Source organism: Hemitrygon akajei, chromosome 3 (assembly GCF_048418815.1).
Source record: "Hemitrygon akajei chromosome 3, sHemAka1.3, whole genome shotgun sequence".
Lineage (NCBI taxonomy): Eukaryota > Metazoa > Chordata > Chondrichthyes > Myliobatiformes > Dasyatidae > Hemitrygon > Hemitrygon akajei.
In genome coordinates this window covers 73,655,899-73,683,849 of record NC_133126.1, presented here as the reverse complement: position 1 = coordinate 73,683,849, position 27,951 = coordinate 73,655,899, and the positions used below count along the sequence as shown (strand labels likewise).

General features: G+C 37.4%; 1 protein-coding gene across 1 annotated transcript in view; it reads right to left on the bottom strand.

The window, feature by feature from the left end:
• ryr3 (ryanodine receptor 3) overlaps positions 1-27,951 on the bottom strand; it is a 374,648-nt gene that overhangs the window by 293,363 nt on the left and 53,334 nt on the right. The window contains 7 exon segments of the mRNA XM_073040132.1: positions 39-138; positions 230-342; positions 647-725; positions 4,172-4,246; positions 10,343-10,357; positions 12,142-12,192; positions 26,273-26,380. Coding sequence (XP_072896233.1) covers positions 39-138; positions 230-342; positions 647-725; positions 4,172-4,246; positions 10,343-10,357; positions 12,142-12,192; positions 26,273-26,380 — 541 coding nt within the window.

Sequence of the window (27,951 nt, the reverse complement as noted above, 5' to 3'; positions counted from 1 at the left end):
TAATCTTTATGTTACAAATGAATTGGTAAAGGACTCACCTTCTACTACATCACTGCTTGAACATATAGGGTGGACATTCCACAGTGTCTGTATAAAGGAGGCATCTACTTGTATGTTGCCATTGGAGATGGAAGTATGCTACAATAGAACATAGCTACAATCAAGTGGACAGTTACCAGAACAAAAAAAATACACAGCAATGTGACATGCTTATGTGTTGTATACTTACCAAGTATCGCTCTGATGAAACACTGACCAGAATAAGGTCATCACCAATTCGTACCTTCTCTCCTTCAGATCGCTGTTTGGAAGCAGGATGTATAGTCCACCAACAGGCTTCACCTAAACAAATGGTGTGTTTGATTAGGAAGATTATCACTATTAAAACAAATTCCTAAAAGTCTTTACTCAACTTTATTCCAGCTGAACAGAAAAAAAAAGTTTCAAGGAAACAGGAGTCTTATCAAGCAATGGAAAAAGGGTTTACCTGTTTTTGCAATTTGTAACAGATGAAATAACATATAATTTTTCATTGCACAAAATCATTACAGGTAAATATTCAGTATTTAGGACTCACCATAGACCAGTGAGAAGAATAAAAAGTACTGTCAGAAAATATAAAAGATAAAAGAGCATATTCCCTTACCGGATGAATCTTCCTGCAGACCAACATCAAAAGCTAACTTGTCCGTCAATGACCTTGTTGTTGTCAAACAAGTCAAATACTATGAAGGAACAATTTAAAATAAGTTTTAAAAAATCATGTGCCCTCATGTCATCATTAACAATAACTGAATAAATGGCTGACACAGCCCGATGGTTATATGTCGCAAACATAATATTTAATTTATTTACTTATGTTCTTAAAATATAACATAAAAGTAATAATCTTGTGAAAAAATCTAACCAGAATGGTTCATACTTATATTATTTTTGATATTTCATGATTTTCAAACTCTGAAGTGTTTTACATTCCAGTTATCAGAATGCATACTTTGCATTGAAATATTACCATGATACTTTGCAGATGCTGGAAAGAATTAGAACAGACTAATCCCTTGTATTCAATGAGAATATTGTTGTTCTAAAAATTAACCCCACTTACACTCCATCTTTTCTTTCATGTTCCTTAATATCCTTACATAGAAAAACACTTGTCTTCTGGGTTTAAAACCTTCTATGGGCCTGGCTTTTTAAGGTGATAGAATTGCGGGAGGCATGGGAGGAGATTTTGACCTTCCTTTGCATGAAAAAAGTGCTTTCTAAATTCCCTTATGAATAATGTAGGTGATGCACCATCAATAACTCTCGGAGACGTGAGGCGAGATATACGACCACCACACAACATCTTGGAGACTGAGGGAGGAGCAGTGCCTCCAATCACCTTTATACAGGGGTCTGTGGGAGGAGCCACAGGAGCAGTCAGCGGGGGGGGCGGCGTGTCCAGACAGGTATATGTAGTTCACCACAGTAGGATAACGTTAAGGTACTCATCCCTGTTTGCTAAGTCCACCACTTGAGAATGCAGTTTCAGATATAGAGAAAACAATATTGGATGAAGAAAATGGACAGTTATACCACAAACAGTGCTACACGTTGCAGTTTTCCAGACCTGGATACAGGAACCAGACCAGATGCTATCGAATGCTTCTTGTTACCAATTCTTAGAAGGCCTTTGTAAATCAAATGGTTGTGCATTTCATCCAGAGACAGGATGACAGTTTACATTGCTGATGTTGAGGAAAATTCCTCACAGAAAATAAATGATCTATGTGGCATGCACTTCATCTTTTGGGTGTTGTCAGGGATAAAGTTCAGAGCCTTCTGTGATCTCAATAAATTGGTTTTATTATCACTTTCCACAGACAGCAAACCAGGAAAAAAAAACATTTTTGAGGTTAACATTATAAACATTTTATATAACTTCAAATAAACATAACAGCATAGACAAGATTAAGTTTAAAGCTGAAATATCACAAATCTAAAACAGTTTTATCATTAAGAAACCTTCTGCAGTTTGAAAATATTTATCTGAGTGAAATGCAGCCAGAAAATTGAAATTTTTAGGATATTTTAAAACATTGGAAAATTATAAAAAGTTCCTATAAATTTATTAGCTATTTCAAAATATTGTATAGATGTATGTAAAACCATACTCCTTATGAAGCAGCACTGATAGAAATTCCTGATGGCGCAATAGCATAATGGCAGACAACACTGATAGTTTCATCACAGTAATTTCACCAAGTGTATGCAATATGAAATGACTTAGTATATAAACTCACGCAATGGCTCAGATTTTGCAGATGTGATTTTATATACTAAATCATTTCATATTACATGCACTTGTATTTTTAACAAGTTTCAGAACCATTTTGAAATAGGCAATTTCAAAGTACACAAAGGAGAGTGTCTCATTTTCCACCCGGACGGTCTCAAAGCTCTTTGCTTCTTTTTGGATTCTAGACCTAACTAATTCCACTCTACCACCACTCTCCTCTGTCTAGCTGTGGTGAACTACATATACCTGTCTGGACACGCCCCCTGCTGACTGCTCCTTTGGCTCCTCCCACTGACCCCTGTATAAAGGTGATGGAGGTCTGAGCCCGGCCTCTCTGTCTCCAGGATGTAGTATGGTGGTCAACCACTGTTTGTTCCTTCTTCCAGTCAATAAAAGCCGATATCTCCCCTTTACGTCTCAGAGTGAGTTATTGATGATGCATCACTAGCAGAATTAGTTCTTCCTCTCAATAATTTCTCCTTTGGCTCCTCCCACTTCCTCCAAAGCAAGGGTGTAGCCATGGGCACCCGCATGGGTCCCAGTTATGCCTGCCTTTTTGTTGGCTTTCTGGAACAGTCCATGTTCCAAGTCTATACGGGTATCTGTCCCCCTCTTTTCCTTTGCTACATTGTTGACTGCATTGGCGCTGCCTCCTGCACGCATGCTGACCATGTTGACTTCATTAACTTTGCCTCCAACTTTCACCCTGCCCTCAAATTTACCTGGTCCATTTCCGACAAGTGCTACACCTGCCTTTACACTTCCTCCCTCACCACCATTCAGGGCCCCAGACAGTCCTTCCAGGTGAGGCGACACTTCTCCTGTGAGTCGGCTGTTGTGGTATACTGCGTCCGGTGCTCCCAGTGTGGCCTTTTATATATTGTTGAGACCCGACGCAGACTGGGAGACCATTTCGCTGAACACCTACGCTCTGTCCGCCAGAGAAAGCAGGATCTCCCAGTGGCCACACATTTTAATTCCACATCCCATTCCCATTCTGACATGTATATCCATGGCCTCCTCTACTGTCAAAATGAATCCAAACTCAGGTTGGAGGAACAACACCTTATATACCGGCTGGGTAGCCTCCAACCTGATGGCATGAACATTGACTTCTCTAACTTTCGTTAATGCCCCTCCTCCCCTTCTTACCCCATCCCTGACATATTTAGTTGTTTGCTTTTTTTCTCTCTCTCTGCCCATTACTCTGCCTGTTCTCCATCTCCCTCTGGTGCTTCCCCTCCCACCTTTCTTTCTCCCGAGGCCTCTTGTCCCATGATCCTTTCCCTTCTCCAGCTCTGTATCACTTTCACCAATCACCTTTCCAGCTCTTAGCTTCATCCCACCCCCTCCGGTCTTCTCCTATCATTTCGCAATTCCCCCTCCCCCCACTACTTTCAAATCTCTTACTATCTTTCCTTTCAGTTCATCCTGACAAAGGGTCTCGGCCCGAAACGTCGACAGTGCTTCTCCCTATAGATGCTGCCTGGCCTGCTGTGTTCCACCAGCATTTTGTGTGTGTTGTTTGAATTTCCAGCATCTGCAGATTTCCTCGTGTTTGTCTCATTTTCTTTGCTGTATTCTTGTACTCCAATGATTCCCATTCTCAGTCTGAAATTTTAAGATCGTTGATCTTCTTTAATTTAATCCAACTTCTGCTACACCTTCCCTTCCTGTCTCAGTTCGTTGATAAGATGCTAGCTGGACTTCTATTTCCCATTTCTCATTTTTATTTTCTAAGTAGTCAGGAAAAGGAACTTGAATGTGACTCTAATTCATTTGCAGGTATTGTGACACATGCCCATTCCAACTTGCAAGGCATTGCTCTGTTTCAACAATATTATTCCTGTTAACCCCATCTATGGCATTTAATCGCTATACTGTACTCACCATTCCACTATATGCATGCCGGAGAAGAATAGCATGACCATAAAGAAGGGTTCGGTGTCCACCCCCTTGAGCTGCCTAAAAATAAAGAGGGAATATTAATTTTCAAGAAATATTAACATTGCCAGAGATTTAAACCATCAAACGTGAGCCACCTCAGCTAAAAATCTTCCTTTGAATTCCATGAAAACATTAGGTCAGATGATAAATTGACATTTTGAACAACCATTCCAGGTGCAGCAAACAGTAGGGTAATCTGCTGTAAATGATGGTGTTAAAAGGAACTCAACAAGTTTAGTCAGTTATTAAAAACAAAACCTCAAGAACTGCAGTGGAATGAAACAACAGTGACAAAAATCAGCGTTAAAAATCACAAACTATTAATGTTCAAAGTTGTTAATTTTCAACTAACAATCCAGCAAAAAAATACTAGTTACCAAAATGGAAGCTCATCATAATAGAGCAAAACCACACCATTTTTCCAATTCAGACTTAATTTTTGTGCAAATACACCAAGTAAATGTAATTTCTCTGCTGATGCATAGTATTTGTAATGTGTTTAGTTCTCAGATTTAGAGTGGTTGTCATGATTTATTGTAAGGCAGTATTCTGTGATTTTATTAATGTTTCAGTATTAGATTTGAAAATAAGGAAGGTGACTAGAGGATATTGATAGGCACTGATAGACAGCTTTTATGGTAACATTGATTTTAGATGAAATATTGAAGCTGATCAAAATAGAGGGAGGCTAATGGCAATATTGATCAAAAATGTAAGTGATGTGTGAAGGAAAGATATTACATGAGGATCATAAAGAGGGGCTGCATAAATTGAAATAAGTAACAAAAATCAGGCAAATAGATTGATGGAAGTTACCCTTCTCAAGGGAGAATGAAGGGCAAATTTATAAACATTCCTGATAAGTGCAAAAGCACTGAGACAGCAACAGAACGAGATATTAATTGACCCAATTTAACTTAGTTATTGTAAATGCATAATACACAGAGGATTCCTATGGCACATTCAGTAAGTTAATTTTAACTGATGGGTTAAGTGTTAAGCCTAAATGGTTAAAAAGGTATGAATTTCAGGCCAATTGGCATAACTTCCATTGTAGGCAAATTATTGGAATCCACTTTAAGAAAACAATATAAACCTACTTTAGAAAGGCACAGTTTAATCAGCTGTTGAATGGTTAGATTTGTTTGAGCTATGGCCAGCAGGTGATTAACCAAGCATTGGAAGGTGGAATGGGTTGGAGAAGACATTGCTGGTCATGCATCCTTCACTTCCAAGCAGTAGCTCTTTCTCATGTAACAGAATGAACCAAATGGTCTCCTTCTCTTGATAATGTTCCCATGATCCCATTTAACTCTACTCTCTGTTTTCTGTCTCGTAGCTTTCTAAAGATCCTTTGTAGTACCTGTCGCTATCTCTGTATGTACTGACCTTGTTAGAGCCATAGTCATGGAACAATACAGCATGAATATGGCCCAACAAGTCCATGTACCCACTCAACCTGTCCCAATTTCCTGCATTTGGTCCACGTCTATACCCTGCACCTGCATGTACCTACCCAAGTGTATATTTAATGATACTATTGTATTATCTGGTCATCCATCCATCACCACTTGCATTACCTGATTGAGAATTTTGTCCTTCTCTGTCTCCAGACACAGCTGTTCCAACTTTTTGGGAGCAACAGGTACAGTTTCTATGACCATATCAATAAATACCTGAACATCAATAACATTCCTGTGACTGTCTTTTGTTGTTGGATCCACAGCTCTGGAAAGTGTGTCAGCCACGTACATGAACTTTCCAGGTGTGTATGACACTTTCAACGCATAACTTTGCAATTTGACAGTCGCTTAAAGGTTTGTTAAATAATGCAATCAAAGGCTTATGATCGCTTTCAACATCAATAGATTGCCCCGACACAAACTGATGAAATCTCTAACAAGCAAACATAATGCTGAGCAATTCTTTTTCAATTTGGGCATACCTTGTTTCTGGATTGGATAATACACGAGATGCATATGCTACTGGTAGCCATTCCTTATCATGTTTTTGGAGTAATACTGCCCCCAAGCCTGGTTGAGATGCATCACATGAGATTTTGATGAATCTCTCAGCATCACAGAATTTCAACACAGGTTCTTTGGTGAGCACTTTCTTGAGATTTTGCCATGCCTTCTCCTGTTCATGATTCCAGCTCCATTCATTTTTCTTTTCTGTTAGCTGCCTCAATGGAGCAAGCTGTTCCGAAAGATTGGGTATGAATTTTCCCATGTGGTTGACCATTCCCATAAACCTTTGAACATCTTTTTTACATTGCGGTCTTGGCATATTCTCAAAAGCAGAAACCTTCAATGGATCAGGACACACACCCTCTTTGCTGATGATATCACCCACAAAGGTAAGTTCAGTCACTCCTAGCTGACATTTGTCTTTATTCAATTTCAGGTTTGCCTTGCGAGTTGCCTCAAAGACTTGTCCAAGTCTGGCATCATGCTCTTGTTTAGATGATCCCCAAACAATAATATCGTCCATGGAAGTATCTACGGCCTCAATGTGCTCATATAACATGTGAATAGTTTTATGGTACACTTCAGGAGCTCATTCAATTCCAAATGGAAGCCTAAGAAAAGAGTATCTGGCAAAAGGAGTGTTAAAGGTACACAACTTTGAACTCAATTCATCTAGTTTAAGTTGCCAGAATCCAGAGGATGCATCTAATTTACTAAAGTACTTTGCATTAGCAAACTGTGACATGATTTCTTCACGAGTAGGCAATTTGAAATGGCTCGATTCAAGGCGCTTGGAACTAAGCAAACCCTCAGTTTTCCATTTTCCTTATCAACAATAACAAGCAAATTGACCCATTCAGTCGGTTCATCAATTTTTTGTATGCCTCCTAATCGTTCCATTCTGTCAAGCTCTATTTTCAATTGATCACGTAAAGCAAAAGGCACTTTTCTACATGGATGTACTATGGGTGGCACTGTGTTGTCAATTTTAATCATGTGCTCTCCTGGAAGATAACCAAACCCTTTGAACAAGTCCTCATACTCTTTCATCCAGTCACTGTATTCTGACTCTGTGTCACTGTCCAGGACAAAGCTCTTTTCACCAAATCCAATCTCTCACAGGCAGATAAACCAAGTATTGACTGTACATTCTTAGGCATGATCACAAATGAAAGCGTGTGAACCATATTTTTGTGTGATACTTTTGCCACACATGTTCCTTTAATTAGAATGTCTGCACCTGAATACCCAGTCACTTTTACATTTGTCTGATGTAACTTTGGTCTTGGCTTTAATGCATTAAACTCAGATTCTGCAAGAACATTTACTTGTGCTCCAGTATCCAGTTTAAACAGAATATTGTTTTGGTTCACTTGCATTGGAATAGTCCAGTCATTCTTACTTTGTTTTCACAAAGCACATCTATATAAAACTCATCACGTTCATTTTCAAGCACTGCATTTACTTGTTTTATTTTGTTTCTACTTCTGCAACTGCGTGAAAAATAATTAATCTTACCACAGATGTTGCATTTTTTCCGATATACTGGACAGATTTTAGGTTGGTGCTGCTGCCCACAGTGATCACAAAGTTATTTTTCTTTCAGATGACGTCTTGCTCTCTGTCGGTTTCGTTGTCACTTCATTATTTTTTCTAATTTGTTCCCGCTTTACAGCGTCTATGCTGTCATTCTCGATAAAAAGCCTTTTAGCCTGCAACATTACAGTCTCCGAAGATTTGCAGAGTGCCACAGCTTTTTCCAAATTCCAATCTTTCTCTCAGACCATTATCCCAAATGCCGCAAACAAGTCTGTCTTTAATGAGAGAGTCTGTAAGCTCTGCAAACTCACATGTTTTACTGAGATTTCTCAATTCCGTAACAAATTAATCAATCGTTTGACCAGCATTGTGCTTGCATGTAAAGAATTTGTACCGTTCATACGTCACATTGAGCTTCGGTATACAAAAAAAAAACGCTTCAAACTTGTTGATTATTGCTTTTAGATTCAAACTATCTCCATTTTCAAAAGTAAAATGGTTATATACTTCAATTGTGTCATCCCAATCATGTGGAGTAGAATCGCAACTTTCATTTTCTCTGTTTTCTTATCTGCTCCGATCGCCGATAAATAAATTTCAAAACACTGTTTAAATCTTTTCCAGTTTTCAGTTACATTTCCAGTCAGCTGAAGCATCGATGGGGGTTGCAAACCTTCCATTCTTTAAGCTGTTAGCAAACAACAGAAAAGTTGGCGCTCTTTTTCGATTATCTTTGCTTCTCCCGTGTTAGCAAAACAAATTATTCTTCCAGACCGACTTCTGACACCATGTTGTGTTCTTTATACGTACCATGGGTTACTCATAAAGACACATATTCTGGAAGAACATAACTAGAACTTTTATTTACAACAGCAAACAAAAACCACGTCTTAACCTACAAGCTTCTCAATCATTCTGTCAGTTCTGCTCATGCTCATAGCTCTTTCCAATCACGTTCTTACACATGCCATGTGATATCACCACACCTCCTAATGATTCTTTCAGTTGCTTTCTGTAGGTTTTTAAAAGCTTCCCAATCTTCTATCTTCCACTAATTTTTGCTTTATCGTATGCCCTCTCTTTCGCTTATATATTAGCTTTGACTTCTCTTCTCAGCCACAGTTGTACTGTTTTGCCATTTGAGTATTTCTTAATTTTTGGAATATATCTATCCTGTACATTCCTCATTGTTCCCAGAAACTCACACCATTGCTGCTCAGTTGTCACCCCTATCTCCTTCCAATCTACTTAGGCCTACTCCTCTCTCATCCCACTGTAATTTCCTTTTCTCCACTGAAATACTGCTACTTCAGACTTTACTTTCTCCCTATCAAATTTCATGTTGAACTCAATCATATTGTGATCACTGTCTCCTAAAGGTTCTTTTATCTTAAGCTCCCTAATCGCCACTGGTTCATTCATAACACTCAATCCAGTATAACTAATCCCCTTAGTTGGCTCTATGACAAACCGCTCTAAAAAGCCATCACAAAAGACATTCAACAAACTCATTCTCTTGAGATCCATTACCAACCTGATTTTCTCAAAGTTGAAATCTCCAATGACTTTCCTAACATTGCCCTTTAGACATACTTTTTGTAATTCCCATTGTAATCTGTGCTCCACATCTAACGACTGTTGGGAGACCTGTATATAACCTCCATCAGGGTCCTTTTACCCTTGCAGTTTCTTAACTCAACCCACAAGGGTTCTACATCTTCTGAGCCTTCCACACCTTTCTACTGATTTGATGCCATTCTTTACCAGCAAGGTCAAAGGGCCTGTTTCTGTGCTGTACTGTTCTATAGCTCTATGAGTCTAGTAGGGATTTCATTAAAATTTATATTAGAAACCCTAGCTGACCATAGTTCATTGAGAGCATTCTGATTCCATTATGGTGAATAATTATTAGATTTCTGTGAATTCTCTGGCATTACACCTTTATCCAATCCTCAATGAAATGATGAGAAGTAGAATGTTATGTAATCAATGAATATAATGCATTAATAAGGATGTCATCGCATTTCAAGGAAGTGGAATATTGAGTACAGCAGGCACTATGATTGGAGAAATGGAAACATCCACAGTTTGCACTAAGAAACAAGTGGATGATATATCAGAGTAAGATTGGCATTGCTCCTGAGAGTTTCCCTTTTATTTGTAGCCCAACAGCAGATTTGAGTAAATTGAACTATTAACTCTAACTTATTTTTAATATTTTACTCCCTAAAAAATTTAGATTTCTGTCTACATGTCCTTTGTATTGCACAGTAAATTTGTTTTGCCTCAATATTAATCTAAATTGACAGTAGTTTTGAATTGATGCTTTTATTTTGTTTCCAATTGCAATCTATATAATTGATTATAGCTATGCAAGTTATGCATAGCATGTTTACTGAAAAGATAGAGGAAGGTTTAGAACTCGTGTGATTTTAAGAACAATAATCACTACCTATGTTTGTTAACATTATAAATGGATTTCAATCAGGACTGATAGTACCAGTTGGCAAAAGTACAGGATTTTAGCACTAAGTGCTAACACAGCAGTCTGGTAACTAGTATTATTTTTCAATGGACCATGAGCTGAAAAGGCAAATTAACTTACCTTTATCATAAATCTCTGGAAAGCAGAAAAGATGAAAGCAAATAACATGGATTAACATTATTACGCCTGTTTTTGCATTCTGCATCAAATCAACTGTGTGAAAAATGTGTAGGCATTTCAAATAGCTCACCCATTACATGGAGACTTTAATATTGAAGTGTATATAATTTTAAAACAAAATGGATTATTTAAGTGTAAAAATTGCAAAGATAGCTATTATAGGTACATTTGAATCTGGATTCTGCCTTCCAACTTATATTAAAGATCAATACATCATTTTATATTGTGAGTCAAACTTGTACACCTTGTCTTATAAGTACAGTCAGCTCCTTGAAAGCAAGATTTTAATCTGAATGTAAATTGAATTGAGATTTCATCAGGAAATCCTTGTGGGAACATATTAGTGTCACATTGATCTTCTAATAGTTTACTGAGAATTATGAAGAACAAACCTTATGTATTTGTTCCACAATCAATCTTCATAGTTCTGCAGTTAAAATTATCCTCTGATTTAAAGTTAGAAAAACAGAGCATACTTATGTTATATTATTGTGTAGTTAGATTTTGGAACTAAGTGTGGTTAGCATGATTGGACTACTCTCACAAGTTGAAGAGCTAAGTGACTCAAAACTAAGACTCTACAGCAGTATCAATGGTGGGTAATTTTAAATACAGCCTGATAAGAGTATATGGGCAATTTTTAAGTGAAATATAACAGAGATTTTTTAAGGTATAGGAACAAAGTATAAAATTCCAAAAATAATTGAATGACAAATCGAATTTCTCGATTTACCATATCTATTTTGGAAAAATAACACCACAGTTTAGGAAAATAGTACAATTAACCTTTTTATTTCAATTTGCAATCATTTTAATGGGATGCCACAAAATCAAACTTTTAAGGATTACTTTATATATAGTTCTAACTTTGCATTAATTTTCTTGCGGAACAATGCTAATGTGTAAATTTTAATGTTTAAATTATGGGTGAATATTCTAAATACATGAACTGTTAACTGTATAACTATCTTTTAGATGGTGTTTTCACTTGCAAATGTAAACACAAGAGGCACAAATTTAGCATGATAATGGCCAGATATGTTAAGCTTTGAATAGAAAGTCAAACTAGATTCCTACTGAGACAGATGTAAAAAATCCAAGTGTCCATTCAAAAATCATGATTTTTCAAATCAACTTGCTCACCTAACTGTAATCACTAAACTTAGTACCTTGTCATTTATTTTATATGGCACCTTTAAATTGTCTGCTGTCTTTGCTTACTTAGTAACATGATACCAATTCTAAAAGCAATTTGTCGTGGATTTGTACTTGGAGATGCACCAAGCATGTGACAAGGAATGACACAAGTTTAATTATTCCATGTGAAATAATTACCTATACTGATAACTGTTAAAGTAATGTAGAATGCTAATAAAGTCACAAACATCCAATAATATTAGAAGCTATTATTTATAGTTGTTCACTAATTTGATCTGATAGCTGTTGTAAACTAACAAAATCTTCTTACCCCTATTTATCACTAGTAGACTCTGTTGCACAAATCAGTCTGGTTTATTCTTTGACAGTCATACACAGCTCAGTCAGATATGGCTATAATGGCTCTCTGCAGCTCTTTTTGTTAAATTCAGCAAATTTTGCTCCCAATTGGAAAAATATTGAATGCACATGATAAATAATGATTGTAGTGGTTTTTACTTGTAGCCATACCACTTACTAGTACTACTTAATCTAAACTGTATTTTTCCTCTTTATAGAAATATCAGAGCAACAATAGTTACCCTCAGAGATTTTTTCTTCTTGGCACTGATGGAACTTCTTTTGATAGAGCCCTTAATGCAATAAAAACAAAACAAAGAAATCTTTAGCTGTGTCCTGCTGGTCAATGATTTTACCATAAGGACCTACAGTCTAAGATGGCATTATGTACCAGGTGTAAAAAAAGATTAGTGTAAACTGTGTAATTAAAAGATAATCCTTTTTATATGTTGTAAGTAGAAATGTTGTGATTTTTGTTTCTGATGTAAATTGTAACTAAGCCAAGTTACATGATAGTATTACATGAAAGTGTAATAATATAATAAAATAAAATAAAATAAAATCAACATTGTTCTTTAAGAATGAATTTTTACTCTCTACAAATTAAATCAGTCTGCAAATGTAAAATGGAGAACTCTACAAAATATTCTAAACTATGAGCAGATCTTGTAAGCACTATTCTCTCCCCAGGAATCAAAGTGAAAAAGATATGATTGATGTATCATGATATAGTTTGATCTAATTATCTTTTTTGAGATCTGGACCTCATCTAGACCCATAATGTGTTTCTTTAACATTCTGATGAACATGTAGGCTTCTAGCATTCATAGTCTTTATTCTAGCCCTCTGGTCTTTCTAGATGTGGTATCTATATTGGTTGGGAATGTAGGCAGAATTAACATGCCTCTAATGCCATGCCACCTTAATTGGCAGGCAATAGGTTCAATATGATTTATGTTAATGTTCTCATGCATGGATCCCGTTGGCATTGATTCTGCATTTTACTTTCTGCAACAGCACTTTACCACTACCATGCACATCACTTCAACATCATGGCAACTATTCCACACAATAAAATAAATTAAGTTATGCATCTAAAGTACTGTAATTAGACAGGTTTTCTCTTCACATTATGATTTTGGTTAGGTTGACTCAGTATATAAAAATGATAATTGAAGGTGTTTGTTAAAGACAAAGGTTGGTGTGCAGATGTACTGGTTGGTTATAACCTGCCTTGAACACAAACTTCTTCAGAATTTAGACTTCTTGAAAGCAGGAGATCGATATATCTAACCCAATGTTGCAAAATCCAACCATAATCTACAGCTTTTGTCGACAAACTTCTGAGAAGAGCTTTATTCTTTAGGGGAGGTGTATCAGAATTCATTGTAGTTCAATTATCATGCCACACAATGTCAAGGAAGTATATGATGTTCCAGAGAAATTACTCAATAAAAGCCAGTTGTCATGTCACATTTAAAATTCCACTAAACCATTAGACCTTGGAAGTTATTGAAGCACATTTTTAATTGCCATTCAAATTGCCAAGTCCCAATGACAAATGCAAATGTGACATTAGATTATGTACTATTAATGCCTTTAAATTAAAAAAAATCTACTAAGAGATGCAACTTGTAAGGGTTTGCCTTGAAATAATCTGCCAATGTTCTGCAACTCTCATTGCAGAAGGTTGCATTTCATATAATTTGTACTCGCCACTGAACAAGAAATACTTATTTATAAAACATTTACATATTTGTCTTTACAGGCAACAAATGATAACATCAGAAACTGCATTCCCATAACGCACAGTTAAACATAAACTCAGGATAATCCCAGTGAAAATTAACAGGACCTTCAATATTTAATAAATATGTACAAGGTGGATTATGATGGGAGTGACTACTTATACATAGAGCCACAAGAGCAGGACTTCCAGTTTTCATTTTCATACAGAGGATATGTAACCTTAAAAGTCCCAAGAAAGGCAAGAAATTGCTGAGTTGATACACTTAATCTGAAACAGTGCATCTTTAAAAAAGGAGTATAACAAGATTAACGATTTAGGTGTTTTGCAATAACAAAATGAAATAAAAACATTTTGAGAGACTAATATTTTTAGTTCACTTACAAACAGACAAAAAAAGCTTCCATGATAAAATTTATGATTAACATTTTGCCAACTTCCTTTCGACTTGGTGATAAGCAGTTCTTAAATCATTTGCTAAAGTCACACTGCTGGGTTCAATTAAATTAAAGTAATGGTAAGTAGGCTTAGTAAGTAAGTCGGCTAGAAAATCAATTCCATTACAACACAGTAAAAGCTTCCAAAAATGTACTCGCTAACCAAAATCATATTAGATGGTGTCTTGTTCCTAGAACAGAATCACTGCTATGGATAGATTGTTTTAAACATATCTGACCAACCAAAAATGAACCAAGGACCACATCTGCATCAGCAGAAATGCATTTTCAGCCCATAAGCAAAAAGGGCTTGAATCAGCTGCAGCAGCTCCTAGATGTAAAGTAAACTGAGATAAGAAAACAAGTAAATCAACATTTTCTCCCGTGGCTACACTGCACTTTTGCAAACATTTACACAATCCAGTAAAGAAGTGGGAACGAATAATGCAATCCATATTTTACGCACATTAGATCACAAAATCATTTTTAAAACTTAGTGTCACAGAAAACTGGAATGAGTTGGTTAGTTGCAGGTAAAGACTGAACATACTCAGGAGGTGCTTTAGGAGTATCTTAGGTAGGTGCAGGCTGACCACTCCTCAATGCACATCAGTGGCTCCTCCATGGAGAGAGTTAGGAGTGCCAGCTTTCTACGAGTGCACGTAATGGACAAGCTCACCTGGTCCATCAACACTGCCTCTTTGGTCAAGAAAACACAGCAGTGCCTCTACTCCCTGAGGAGCTTGAGGCAAGTGAGGACTCACCCACCCCACCACTATTCTAACCAATTTTTACAGGAGTACCATCAAGAATATCCTGATCAACTGCATCAAAATACAAAGTACAAAGTGAATTTTATTATCAACGTATATATATGTGTCACCATATACAACCCTAAGATTCATTTTTTTGTGGGTATACTCAACATTTCTATAGAAAAGTAACGATAACAGAATCAATGAACAACTGCCAAAATGGCTTTCAACCAGATTGCAGAAGACAACAAACTGTGCAAATGCAAAAAGAAGAAACAATAATATAAATAAATAAGCAACAAATATTGAAAACATGAGATGAAAAGTCTTTGAAAATGAGCCCATTGCTTGTGGGAACATTTCAATGATGGGACAAGTGAAGTTGAGTGAAATTATCACCTTTGTTCAAGAGCCTGATGGTTGAGAGGTAGTAACTTTTCCTAAACCTGGTGGTGTGAGTCCTAAAATTCTCGTACATTCTTCCTGATGGCAGCAATGAGAAATGAATATGTCCTGGGCAGTGGGAATCCCCAATGATGGATACTGCTTTCCTGCGACAGTGTTTCATGGAAATGTGTTCAATGGTTGGGAGGGCTTTATCCGTGATGGACTGGGCCGTATCCATTACTTTTTATAGAATTTTCCATTCAAGGGCATTGGTGCTTCCATACAAGGCTGTGATAAAGCTCATGAATATACTCTTCATTACACACCTATAGAAGTTTGTCAAAGTTTTGGATGTCAAGCCAAATCGCCGCAAACTCCTAAGGATGTAGAGGTACTGCAGTGCATTCTCTGCAATTGCACTTACGTGCTGGGTCCAGGACAGGTCCTCTGATACGGGAATTGCAATGCATCTGACCACAAGTCACCACAAAGGATTGAGAGGACTCTTCAGAGTCTCTCTTCCACTCATTAATGATATTTATCAGGAGCGCTGCATATACAGCGTTCTTAGAATCGACAAAGATCCCTCCTATCCGTTGAACGATCTCTTTGACCCCCTACCATAAGAACATAAGACATTGGTGCAGAAGTAGACCTTTCAGCCCATTGAACCTGCTCTGCCATTCTATCATGGCCAATTTATTAATTATTATCCCTCTAAACCCCCTTCTCCTGCTTTCTCCTCATAACCTATAATCAAGAACCTATCAACCTCTGCTTCAAATATACCAATTTCCTTGGCCTCCACAGACTTACCACCCTCTGGCTGAATACAATTCTCATATGTTTTTAAAGGACGTTCCTCTATTCTGAGTTTGTGCCCTCTGGTCCTAGACTCATCTTCTGTAGGAAGCATCCTCACCACATCCTCTCTGTCTAGGCCTTTCAATATTCGACAGGTTTCAATGAGATCCCACACGTTCTTCTAAACTCCAATGAGTACAGGCCCACAGTCATCAAACACTCTTCATACATTAACCCTTTCGTTCCCAGAATCTTTCATGTGAACTTCCTCTGGACCCTCTTCAATGCCAGCACCTTTCTTAGATAAGGGGCCCAAAACTGCTCACAATACTCCAAATGCGGTCTGATCAATGCCTTATAAAGGCTCAGCATTACATCCGTGATTTTACTTTCTAGACCTCTGAGACATGCAATGCTAACACTGCATTTACCTTCTTTACCACCACTCAACCTGCAAATTAACCTTTAGGGAATCCTGCATAAGGACTTCCAAGTCACCTTTGACCTATGATTTTTGAATGTTCTCCCCGTTTAGAAAATAGTTTACACCTTTGTTTTTTCTATCAAAGTGCATGATCGTACACTTCCTTACCCATTCTCTCAATCTGTCTAAGTCCTTCTGCAGTATCCCTGCTTCCTCAGTAATACCTGTCCCTCCATCGGTCATCATATCCTCTGCAAACTTGGCCCCAAATCCATCAATTTTACCATCCAAATCATTAACATATAACATGAGAAGTAACAGACCAACACAGATCCCAGTGGAACACAGCTAGTCACCAGCAGTCGACTAGAAAAGGATCTCTTTATTTTCCCCTTTCTCTCCTGCCAGTAAACCAACTTCTATCCATGCAATGTCTTTCCTGTAGTACAATGGGCTCTTATCTTATTAAGCAGTCCCATGTGCAACAACTTGTCAAAGGTTTTTTTAAAAATCCTAGCAAACAACATCCACTGACTCTTCTTTGTCTACACTGTATGTTATTTCCTCAAAGAATTCTAAGATATTTGTCAAGTAAGATTTCCCTTGAAGAAAACCATACTGGTATTGGCAAACTTTATCATGTGCCTCTAAGTACCCCAAAACCTCATCTTGAATGATGGAATCCAATATCTTCCCAGCCACTGAAGTCAAGCTAACTGGTCTTTAATTTCCTTTCTTCAGCCTCCCTCCCTTTTTAAAGAGTGGAATGACATTTGTAATTTTCCAGTCCTCTGGAACCATTCAGAGTCTAGTGATTCTGGAAAGATTACTAATTACTTCATTACTAATGCCTCACATCTCTTCAGCTACCTCTTTCAAAGCCCTGGGGTGTAATTCATTTAGTCCAGATTACTTATCCACCTTCAGACCTTTCAGCTTCCCAAGCACCTTCTCCTTAGTAATGGCAACTGAACTCATTTCCGGTATACTGCTGCTAGTGTCTTCCAGAGTGAACACTAACATAAAAACTGATTAAGTTCATCTGCTATTTCTTTGCCCTCCATTGCTACCCCTCCAGCATCATTTTCCAGCAGTCCAATAGCCACCCCTCCTCGTTTACTCTTTATAAATCTGAAAAAAATGGAATCCTCTTTTCTATTACTGGTTAGCTTACCTTCATATTTCATCTTTTCTTTCCTTATGGCTTTTTTAGTTGTCTTCTGTTCGTTTTTAAAAACTGCCCAATCCTCTAACTTCCCATTTATTTTTGCTATATTATACACTCTTTCTTTTCCTTTTATGCAATCTTTTACTTCCCTTGTCAGCCATGGTTGCCTCATCCTCCCTTTAGAATATTTCTTCTTTGGGATCCTGCATCTTCTGCTAATGCTCCAAGAAACTCCAGCCAATACTGTTCTGCTGTCATTCCTCATAGTGCCCCCTTCCAATCAACTTTGGTCAGTTCTTCTCTCATGCATCTGCAATTACTCCACTGCAATACTGACATAGCTGACTTTAGCTTCTCCCTCTCAAACTGAAGGGTGAATTCTATCACATTATGATCACTGTCTCTTAATGCTTCCTTTACCTTAAGCTTCCTAATCAAATCTGGTTCATCACACAACACACAATCCAGAATTGCCTTTCCCCTAGTGGGCCCAACCACAAACTGCTCTAAAAAGTCATCTTGTAGGCATTCTATAAATTCCATCCCTTAAGGTCCAGCAACAACCTGATTTTTCCAATCTACCTGCATATTGAAAACTCCTAAGACTACCATAACATTAACTTTTCTACAATCCTTTTTTATGCCCTGCTGTAATTTGTACCCCACATGCTGAATACTGGTCAGAGGCCTGTATATAACTCCCATCACAATCTTTTTACTTTTGCAGTTCTTTAAGGATCCTACATCTTCCAATCCCATGTCACCTCTTTCCCCAGAAGAGATCCCAATGTTACAGAACTCATAAACCTTGGCTCCTGCATCAATTCCTCAGACGTGCATTCAGCTGCAAAATCATCCAATTCTTACCCTCACTGGCATGTGGCAGAGGCAGCAATGCAGAAATTACTTCCCTGGAGGTCCTGCTTTTCAGCTTTCTACCGAACTCCCTATATTTTCTTTTATGATCTCTTTCCTTTTCCTGTCTATATCATTGGTACCAATATGTACCATGACTTCCAGCTGCTCACTCTTCCCATTTAGAACACAGTGGACCTGATCCAAGACATCCCTGATCCCAGCAATTGGGAAGCAACATACCATCTGAGTGTGTCTTTCATGTCCACAGAATCTCCTGTCTGCTCTGCTAATTATGGAATCCACTATCACTCCCAGACCCTAAATCTAAAAAGAATACTTCTGCAAACCTGCCATTCCACACAATACACAGCTTATCTGAGAATTCTCTCAGGCTTAGCAAGTCAACAGCAGAAACTCCTTGTGTCCACATTTAATTGTTCTGAATAGAGTGTCCCAGAGCAAGAATCAGTTCAAAGTTCACAAAATGGGGGTCTGCAAGGACAGGCTCTCAAAATGGCCACCTCCATTTCCTTCAAACACATGGTAACCAGAAAGACAATTAGCCTGCCTGCTTCCACTGTTCTTATATTATTCAAATCCACTGATTTGCAGACTGTTGTTCTTTCTGCCTAATCACATCTTGCAGATGTAGACATCAGGAACACTAGGGATCTCCCTGCCTTTCCACATCCAGCAAGAGGAGAATTCCATTATCCTGCCTGGCATCCCCAGTGTTCTAACTTGAAATAAGATAGAAATAAAAATTAAACAGTAAAAAATCTACCTACATTGAATTCTCCAACTTCCAGTAATTCCCTCCCCCTCCCTTTCCCCATCCCAATTTCACTCTGCCTCTTCCTCCAGCTGCCTATCACCTCCCTCATGGATCCACCTTCTTTTACTACCCATTGTGCTTTCCCCTTACATTCCTTCTTCACCTTTCCTGCCTATCCCCTCCCCCACCCCTTGATCTTTCCTCTTATTGGTTTTTCACCAGGCACCTACCAGCCTTCTCCTTCCCACCCTCCCCCCACTTTCTTTACAGGGCCCCTGCCCCCTCCCTCTTCAGTCTTGACAAAGGGTCTCAGCCCGAAATGTTGACTGTTCTTTTCCAAGGATGCTGCCTGACCTGCTGAATTCCTCCAGCGTGTTGTGCATGTTGCTTTGACCCCAGCATCTGCAGAGTATTTTGTATCTACCTACAGTCTTCACCTCTCCTCACTGAAGCCTCTATGAGCCAAAGCCAGAGTTCTCCACTCTAACAATGTCCACTCCTGCATTGGTTGCTCCACTTAAAACTACTTTCTGCTGGCACTTGCCAAGTTCCTAATTATGTATAATCCAATGTCTCCTCAGGAACTGTAGCATGCATAATGTCCCAACTGCGTCCACTCGGTTCAAAAGAATTCTGTCTCCCCCTACACAATCCAATGTCTCCTTGGGAACTGAGGCACACAGAATGTCCTGATTGCCTCCGCTCGCTACTTTTGAACTCTCTCTCTCTCACTACACAACCCAGCATTCCCTTAGGAGCTGTGGCACACGAGGCAGGTGGTACCACAGCATTAAGACAAGAACTGTTAAGATGGGAAAACAGCTTCTTCCCCCAGGCTGTAAGATTACTGAACTCGATTCCACCACCCAGGTCTCATCACATATGAAGCACCAGTAGAGTTATATGTTTACTTTTAAAACTTGTGTCATAAATGCACCTTTTTTTTATTTGTTTTATTTATTTGTGGTAATTTTACTTTATATGTTGTGTATGTGAGTTGCATGCACTGTGTTATGCACCTTGGTCTGGAGGAACATTGTTTTGTTTGGCAATATATGGTTAAATGACAATTTGAGCCTGTACCTGAGGTGTACACAAAGTACTTGTACTTTGTGGGAAGGGAATATTAATTAGCTTTATATTGCAGAGAGCTTGGAAGTAGGCTGCATGGAACAAAGGGTTTATCTCTGACAGGTGAGGCATGGCTTGCTGCGGTGTTAAGATTTTGCTGGAGTCTCTTGATTGATATCTCTTTCAATGGATGCTGCCCGACCTGCTGAGTTCATCCAGCTTGTTTGTACGTGTTTATTTGACCACAGCATCTGCAGTGTACTTTGTGTCTTCTTTTCTGATGATGAGTCTTTCCATACAGGCCTCTTGTATGGTTGACGGAGTCATTGACTGTATCCCATTTATGTCCTGCTTCTCTGCTCTCACTCCCTCTTCTGCAGAACACAGCAGTAGTAGAATTCTCTTTGGTCTCACTTTCCAAGTCACCATCCTTTGCATTCAATGCATTGTCCTTCGCATTATCTACTAACCACATGATTACATCTACAGCTAGACTCCACTTGGTCTGAATCGCCCCTCCTCCAATTTGGCTGCAACGTAAAACTTGTTTACTCACTCTTCGATTTTTAACAAAGGATTTCCAACTTGAAATGTTAACCCTGTTTCTCTTTCCACAGATGCTGCCTAACTAACTGAGCATTTACAGCACTTTCTTTCATTTCAGAGTTCCAGATTTTTTATTTTAATTTTCTTATATTTCTTTAATTAAAGTTCAGGATGGGGGTGGGACTGGTCAAGGTGATGTAAAGGTTTGCCTTCAATTTCAAAGAGGCACATTTAGTAGCTATTTATATTTCTGATTCAAAAGATAAGGATTATATGGGAAAATAAAGCATGTTATTAGGTATATGCTTACTAAGATTTCTCAAGAAAATAAATCAACAACCTCAGTACTTTGAATCTTTTGAGTTTATTTCATTTTAACTGTTCTTTTCTACATTTAAAAATCAAATATAAAAAATATTCTGAGAGTTTGCACTTTCCAATTAACACTTTAAACAAAAATATATTGAAAAAATTTCATGTCATTGTCAGCAAATTAAATTGCTGATGAGTAAATCTGTAGTATTAATATAATGTCTTTTTGGCCATCATCCAAGGCAATACAGGAAATATTCTCCCTCTGATAGTCAAGAGACAATTACATGCAGATTCAGCATCAATTGAGTAAAATCATTTAATGTGGTTTCTCACATAAAAAAAGTTTGCAAAATGCTACAGGGTAAAAATATTGTCAGTCCGGATTATCCCACAAAATTCCGTTGTCTGTTTCTATTCAACCTCATCATCTCATGAAACTGGTACAGGCTGGTTTGGTTTGGGTGTTTTAATGCAAGATGTGTGCCCACCCACTGCTCTGCCTCCTAAATGGCATTGCAGCAAGTAGCCCTCTTCAAAATTGTCAGCTTCCTTCTACCTGGCAGTGAAGGTCACCTTCCCTTTACCTTCATTAAGCTCAAGGCAGCAAATAGGCTTAGGGTTAAGGTGAAGTCTGAGAATCAGACCATTGAAGAATCCAACCCTGGGAAAAATGTGAACCTTTTCATCTCCTACTAATATTACATCTTCATAGACATAAAATTGTGATTAACTACTCAAAAAAAAGTCCAACCAATTTCCATAATCTTATTCACAACCCTGAATTATGCCTCTGGATAGGTAGCAGAGCAAAAGAATGTAAACGTGGAAACATCATCTGGCAACAGATTCAATCTTTTGCTTCACTGCTGGACTTAGCATCATATCCAGCAGCAGTTCTATAATCTATGGAGTTGAGGGGCTGAATACACCTTGCATTTGTCCTTGCCCGTTTTATACTAGCCACAGCTGCCCCTATTCATTCAAATAGATCTTCGATGAAATGCTGTTTGTTTTCCAAATTTTGACTTTTAATATTAATGTTTCAATTACTTTAAGATGAATGTGATTTTAAGTAAATTTAGAACATTCTTGAATTTTGTAAACAATTGTTAGCTCTGAAGTGACTGCTTATTGGAGAGATTTGGAAGCTATGGAAAAGTCCTTTGATGGGCTTTCAAAAGGTTATCAGGCAATTTGTAAGCATAAAGACAGTTTCTACGTTCAAACTTGTGGTCCAATCCAGTTCAATCAACAGCAATAGAAATGAATATGGATCTGCACAATCACAATCTCTCGTGATTGTGATTGTGGTCTTCCTGAATGTCAGAGCTGGGCCATGTCCACCTCTATCCGGTTCCATGATTTCTTCAACCACAGTATATGTAATCAGCAAATATTTATGATGATTTTATCAGCTGAAAGAGTTCTCATAGACCAGAAACAAAGGTTGACTTTGATAAGTTTTCATGGGATGAATTTGTTTACTTATTACATCAGAGTCCTTAAATCTTATGTTTGTCAGTCAGGAAGCACCACAATATTGCATCATAAAACCATCAGGAAGGAGGTACAGAAGCCTGAAGGCACACACTCAGTGATTCAGGAACAGATTCTTCTCCTCTGCCATCTGATTCCTAAATGGACATGAACCCATGAACTCTACCTCACTACTTTTATTTTTATTTCTGTTACTTTGCACTATTATTTAATGAACATACATATATATATACTTAATCTAACTCAATTTTTTTCCTCTATATTTATAATATTGTACTCCTGCCATAAAGAAACAAAAGTCATGACATATGCCAATGATATTAAATCGGAATCTGATTCATCAGTAAGCAAAGCAAGATGAGAGAAGAAACTACCTACCAATGTCACTGAATAAATGTTTCCTATAATTAAAAAAAACTTTGTCTGCAAAGTTTTTCTTTTGTAAGATCTATGGTATTTCTTTTTTCCTATGAATGCCTGCAGGAAGATGAATCTCAATGTAGAATATGGTAATATATATGTACGTTGATAATAAATTTTGAACTTTGTAAGGCAGTTCAGGTAAAGTTTGGATATTGCTGTCATCTCACTTTAGGCATTACCAGATATTGTTGCAAAATTCACCATACCTGATCACTAACTCATGATTGAATATTTTCCTTAAAAACAAATTAATCAATAAAAAGATCCAAAATAATAAACAAAAATCACATTTCCCTTTCAATTGAAGTGAAAACAGTTGAATAAGCTGTTTTTCATCCCATCACAAAAAGGAGTAAATTTAAAAAAAATAATTATACAATTGCACAACAAATTTAAGGAATTTGTCCTATGAAAACAAGTTTAGAGTTCAACACTTTGACTGCATGCTTGTAAGAAGGGTGAAAAACCAATGAAATAAACATACCCATTTGGAGAAATCAATTGGCTAGCATGTTAAAAAAGAAACAGCAAAGAGAGAATAAATTACAAGCACATTTCTCTATCATATCCAGATAAATCCTATGATCTTGCACATTGGAACACTCTTTTATTTATTTTTCATGGGATGTGGGCATTGTCAAACTGATTGCCCATCCTAATTACATTTGAACAAAGAAGGCTGTTCAGAGAACACCACACTGCAGAGTCTGGTTTAGGCCAGAAAGTTTGGGCTTCGCCAATTTTCTCCCCAGAAGGAACAAATTGAAGTTTACTGCAGCTGCAGAAAACAAAAATTGACATAAAACATCTGCTGTGTAGTGGGCTAAACCACCTTCTTGAGTTAGCTGTAAATTCCTGATGAGAACAGTACAACAAATAATCAAGCTATCAACATACACGGAATAGATCTCAAGAGCTGCAAATAAATCCAACAGTTAAATTAATTTGCAAAGTCACACAAAGAGGCAAAATTCAGCAAAGAAAATGCATGAACTTGACCACACACTTGCCAAAATAATATCAATGATTTATTATTAATAACGAATTCGATGAAATAAGTGATTTTCAAATAACATGATACATCTTTGCACCACATTGGTCTGTACCATTCTGAGTAAGGAGAGATTTTAAGCACTTCAAAAAATAGAGTGGAACTTAAAATCTGAAACTGCAGCATTATGCACCATTAAAGAAAAGATCTGAGATTATTTTATTTTAAATAAAGAAATCATTGCAGGTGGGAACACGTACTGAATCTTCTTGATTCTGAAACAATGAGAACCCACACCAAAGTAGACAATTTAAATAGAATTTGCTGCTCCAGGATTTACACAAGGCTCCTCTGACCTTATTTCAACCCAACAAAAATGATATTTCATTTCTTTATGCCTTCAGTCATCTGGGTTTCCCTTAAATGACTCCATGGATGTGCACCTTAACAAACTCCAAAATCCTCACCACCCCTTCAATACAGAACATATCATTTGGATTTATTATGCAGCATCTAACAGTTATGATGTACATGTTCTTTTGACTTAATGTACACGTGAAAGCATTTTAGGACTAATTTTACATTCGGGATGAGCCATGAACATGACCCTCAAGAAAACTGTTCATAAAAATCTAGCATTCTGCAAGATGAAGACTTCTTTATCAATGTCCCTTTAAGGGGGGATCTCTGGTGCTTTGGTGTCGGTAAACTAACTAAGTGAACAATCCCATGAAGGAATTCTCATGAACTAGAAACCAAGAGTTTCTTTGATGAGGTTTCAAACATTTTATAGAACTCTCATTACAGATAAGAATCTCTTTTTCATCACTGAGAAGTTAAGTACACAATTAGCAAGGCCAGCTTATTCATTCTGACATCCTTCCTCAATAATCCTAGAGCTGGCTGACTGCCACTTTTGTGTTGGAAGGGGCTGTCACAAGTCAACCACATAGGACAGGCAGGATAAGGATGACAGATTTGCTTCCCTCAAGGAAATTAGTGAACCAGATGGACACTTACATCAAGCCTGTCCCTCTCTCCAGACATTCAAGCAGACCTGCTGAGTATTTTGGTTACCTTCTGTTTTCAATTATGGATATCTGGCAGGATAGTCAATGTAATTGATAGTTTTTATTTTCTATTTATTTAACAGAATCAACACCCCCCCCCCCCCAGTAGTTATGGTAATGTCTTTATATCCACTGATAAGACTTTAAGACTTTAATTTAACAGATGAGCTATCATAGCTACAGATATAATTTAGTAAAAAGCTGAAATATCATAACAATTTATTTTAAATTTAAAATCAATTATGTTTTGAAATAATTTATCAAAGGGAAATGAGATCTACACCTATATATTTCTCTCTTTAGGGCCAGTAAGTTTGATATTGAATACTTGTGAAGATTTCTTATAAATTTCCTTCAAATCGACTAGACTGCACAAAACAAAGCAAAATATGATTCTCCACAAGCCTGTTAGAGAAGATTAAGGAGCCCTACACCCTGACTGCAAATGTTGAGTCACTGATCACAACATCTGGATTTCACGTTAAACTATTTATGTGGAAATGCTGAAGTTGATGTTCATTTTATAGTGTAATCAAGGCAACACTTTTTTTGTCGATGCAATATCAGCAAAATCCAAGCCACTTTGCATTCTACTCTGTCAAATCCCTGAATAATTATAAAGATCTCTATCAGACCAATTTTTTTGTTTGCAATGAGATAAACCTCCCAGCCTACTCAGACTTCTCCAATAGCTCTACTTTCTCAGTTTTGGTGCTGTACTCAATATATCATTTTTAAAAATATTCTTTCTCTAGTGCCCATACATTGACTTTGTAACAAAGAGGCCTGATTGATATACTTCAGTGTGATCTAATCACTATATAAATTATAACACACAGTACATTCTTTGTTCCGCAAAATCTCTTGCTGTGCTTTAGAGTAATAGTCTTTGCAACAGTGTACAATTTGGATGTTGATTTGTGGTGCCAATTCTATTCAAATCAACTTGATATGAGTCTGCAAATAGGTATCTTCTAAACAGCAATGATTAGCAGACTAGTGTAAATACTTTAAACCAAGAAAAAATCCTCTGGCCTGGAAATAGCACTTATTCTAGAGCATAATGGAGCGGAAAAATGAAACACTTAAAATGTTTGATAGTTACCCCTTCATTGCTCTTTTCACTTGTACTGGTCAACATCTCCTGCAAGGCTCTGACTGACAATGACTGCTCCAGCACAAAAACACAGATGGAAAGGTCTGGAGGAACATACTGCAAATAAAGAATGAAAAAAAACATGTTAGTCATCACAGTAATGGACATCTGTACTTTAAATTTCAAATTGCACGATGGCAAAACAAGATAGTAAAAGAAAAGAGATGATGTGAAGAATTTTTTATTGGTGTCCATTAGTCTCGTGAGACCATGGATTTGCACCTTGGAAGGTTTCCAGGGTGCTGGCCTGGGCAGGGTTGTATGGGAGACCGATAGTTGCCCATGTTGCAAGCCTTCCCCTCACCACACCACTGATGTTGTCCAAGGGAAGGGCACTAGGATCCATGCAGCTTGACACCGGTATCGTCGCAGAGCAATGTGTTGTTAAGTGCCTTGCTCAAGGGCACAACACGCTGCCTCAGCTGAGGCTCGAACCACTGACCTTCAGATCACTAGACCGATGCCTTATCCACTAGGCCACGTGACAACACTTGTGAAGAATTAAGATCGATCCTTTACTTTTGTCTGTTTTGTTTATCTAGCATCAAGTCCATTGCCAAGTTACTCAACTGTGTGCATGAATTTGTAACAACAGGATAGGTAACATGGTACAACTTGTAGAAATCCACGGAACTATGCAAAAGTTAATACATCTTTCTGGGACATTGGCGTTTGATCAGCTTCTATATTGTCCGATTATTCATGCTGTTCAAATTGTCCACTTTCATGATGGCACTGCTCTAAACTGTAGTAGGAGAATGCTGGCTCCTTACATATAACATGAATGATGTGTACCATGGGAGATTTTATACTTCTGACAAAGAATTAAAGACCAAATGGCAATTTCTTGAATTTTCTCTCTACCCACTTTCTCTGGGTTCTTGTTGATCTTTCATGATTAACAAAGATAAAAGAGACATGAGAACACCACAGCCAAATTCCACCCTGAATACAAATATAAATGCACTCCCAACGGTGGTTTATATACCTGATTTCCTCCAAATAATGCAAAATTAATATTCTGACTGAGATCAGTTCTGACCAGGAAGTAAATTTGCAAGGTAAGATAATTATTACTGTACTTTCAACTGCCTTCCATATAGGAAGAACATGTTTTCCTAGAGGATTCTTCTCCATTGAATTGTATTTAAATTTCAAGTAAACTCTTAAAAATCCACCACAATTAGGTAACTGCAGATAAGTACAATTGCATATGTTTGGACATGACCCAGACAGTAAATAAAAAAGTTAATATGGAGATGAATTAGCTGACCATGAAGGAAGTGGAATGATCAAATATAAATAAAGGTATTATTAATAATGCAACATATGGGATTATACATCGAGACAAATCTTCCACTTTGTATTTAAACTTCCCTTTCCTTTAAATAAATATGTTAACATTCAATAACTGCAGTCATTACTGAATCTTTATATACAGTAATTCTTCATGAGGCCCAATACTACTAACAGAACCAGATACTATGTAATTGCTCTGCCAGCATGTTATGGTCATAAAACTTTAGAATGGTTAATGCAGCTTTTCATACACTGCAATGACCCTCCAGTTTCTGAAATTAAAATCTTACCTGTAATGTAAAACATACTATATGTATACTCTTTCAAAT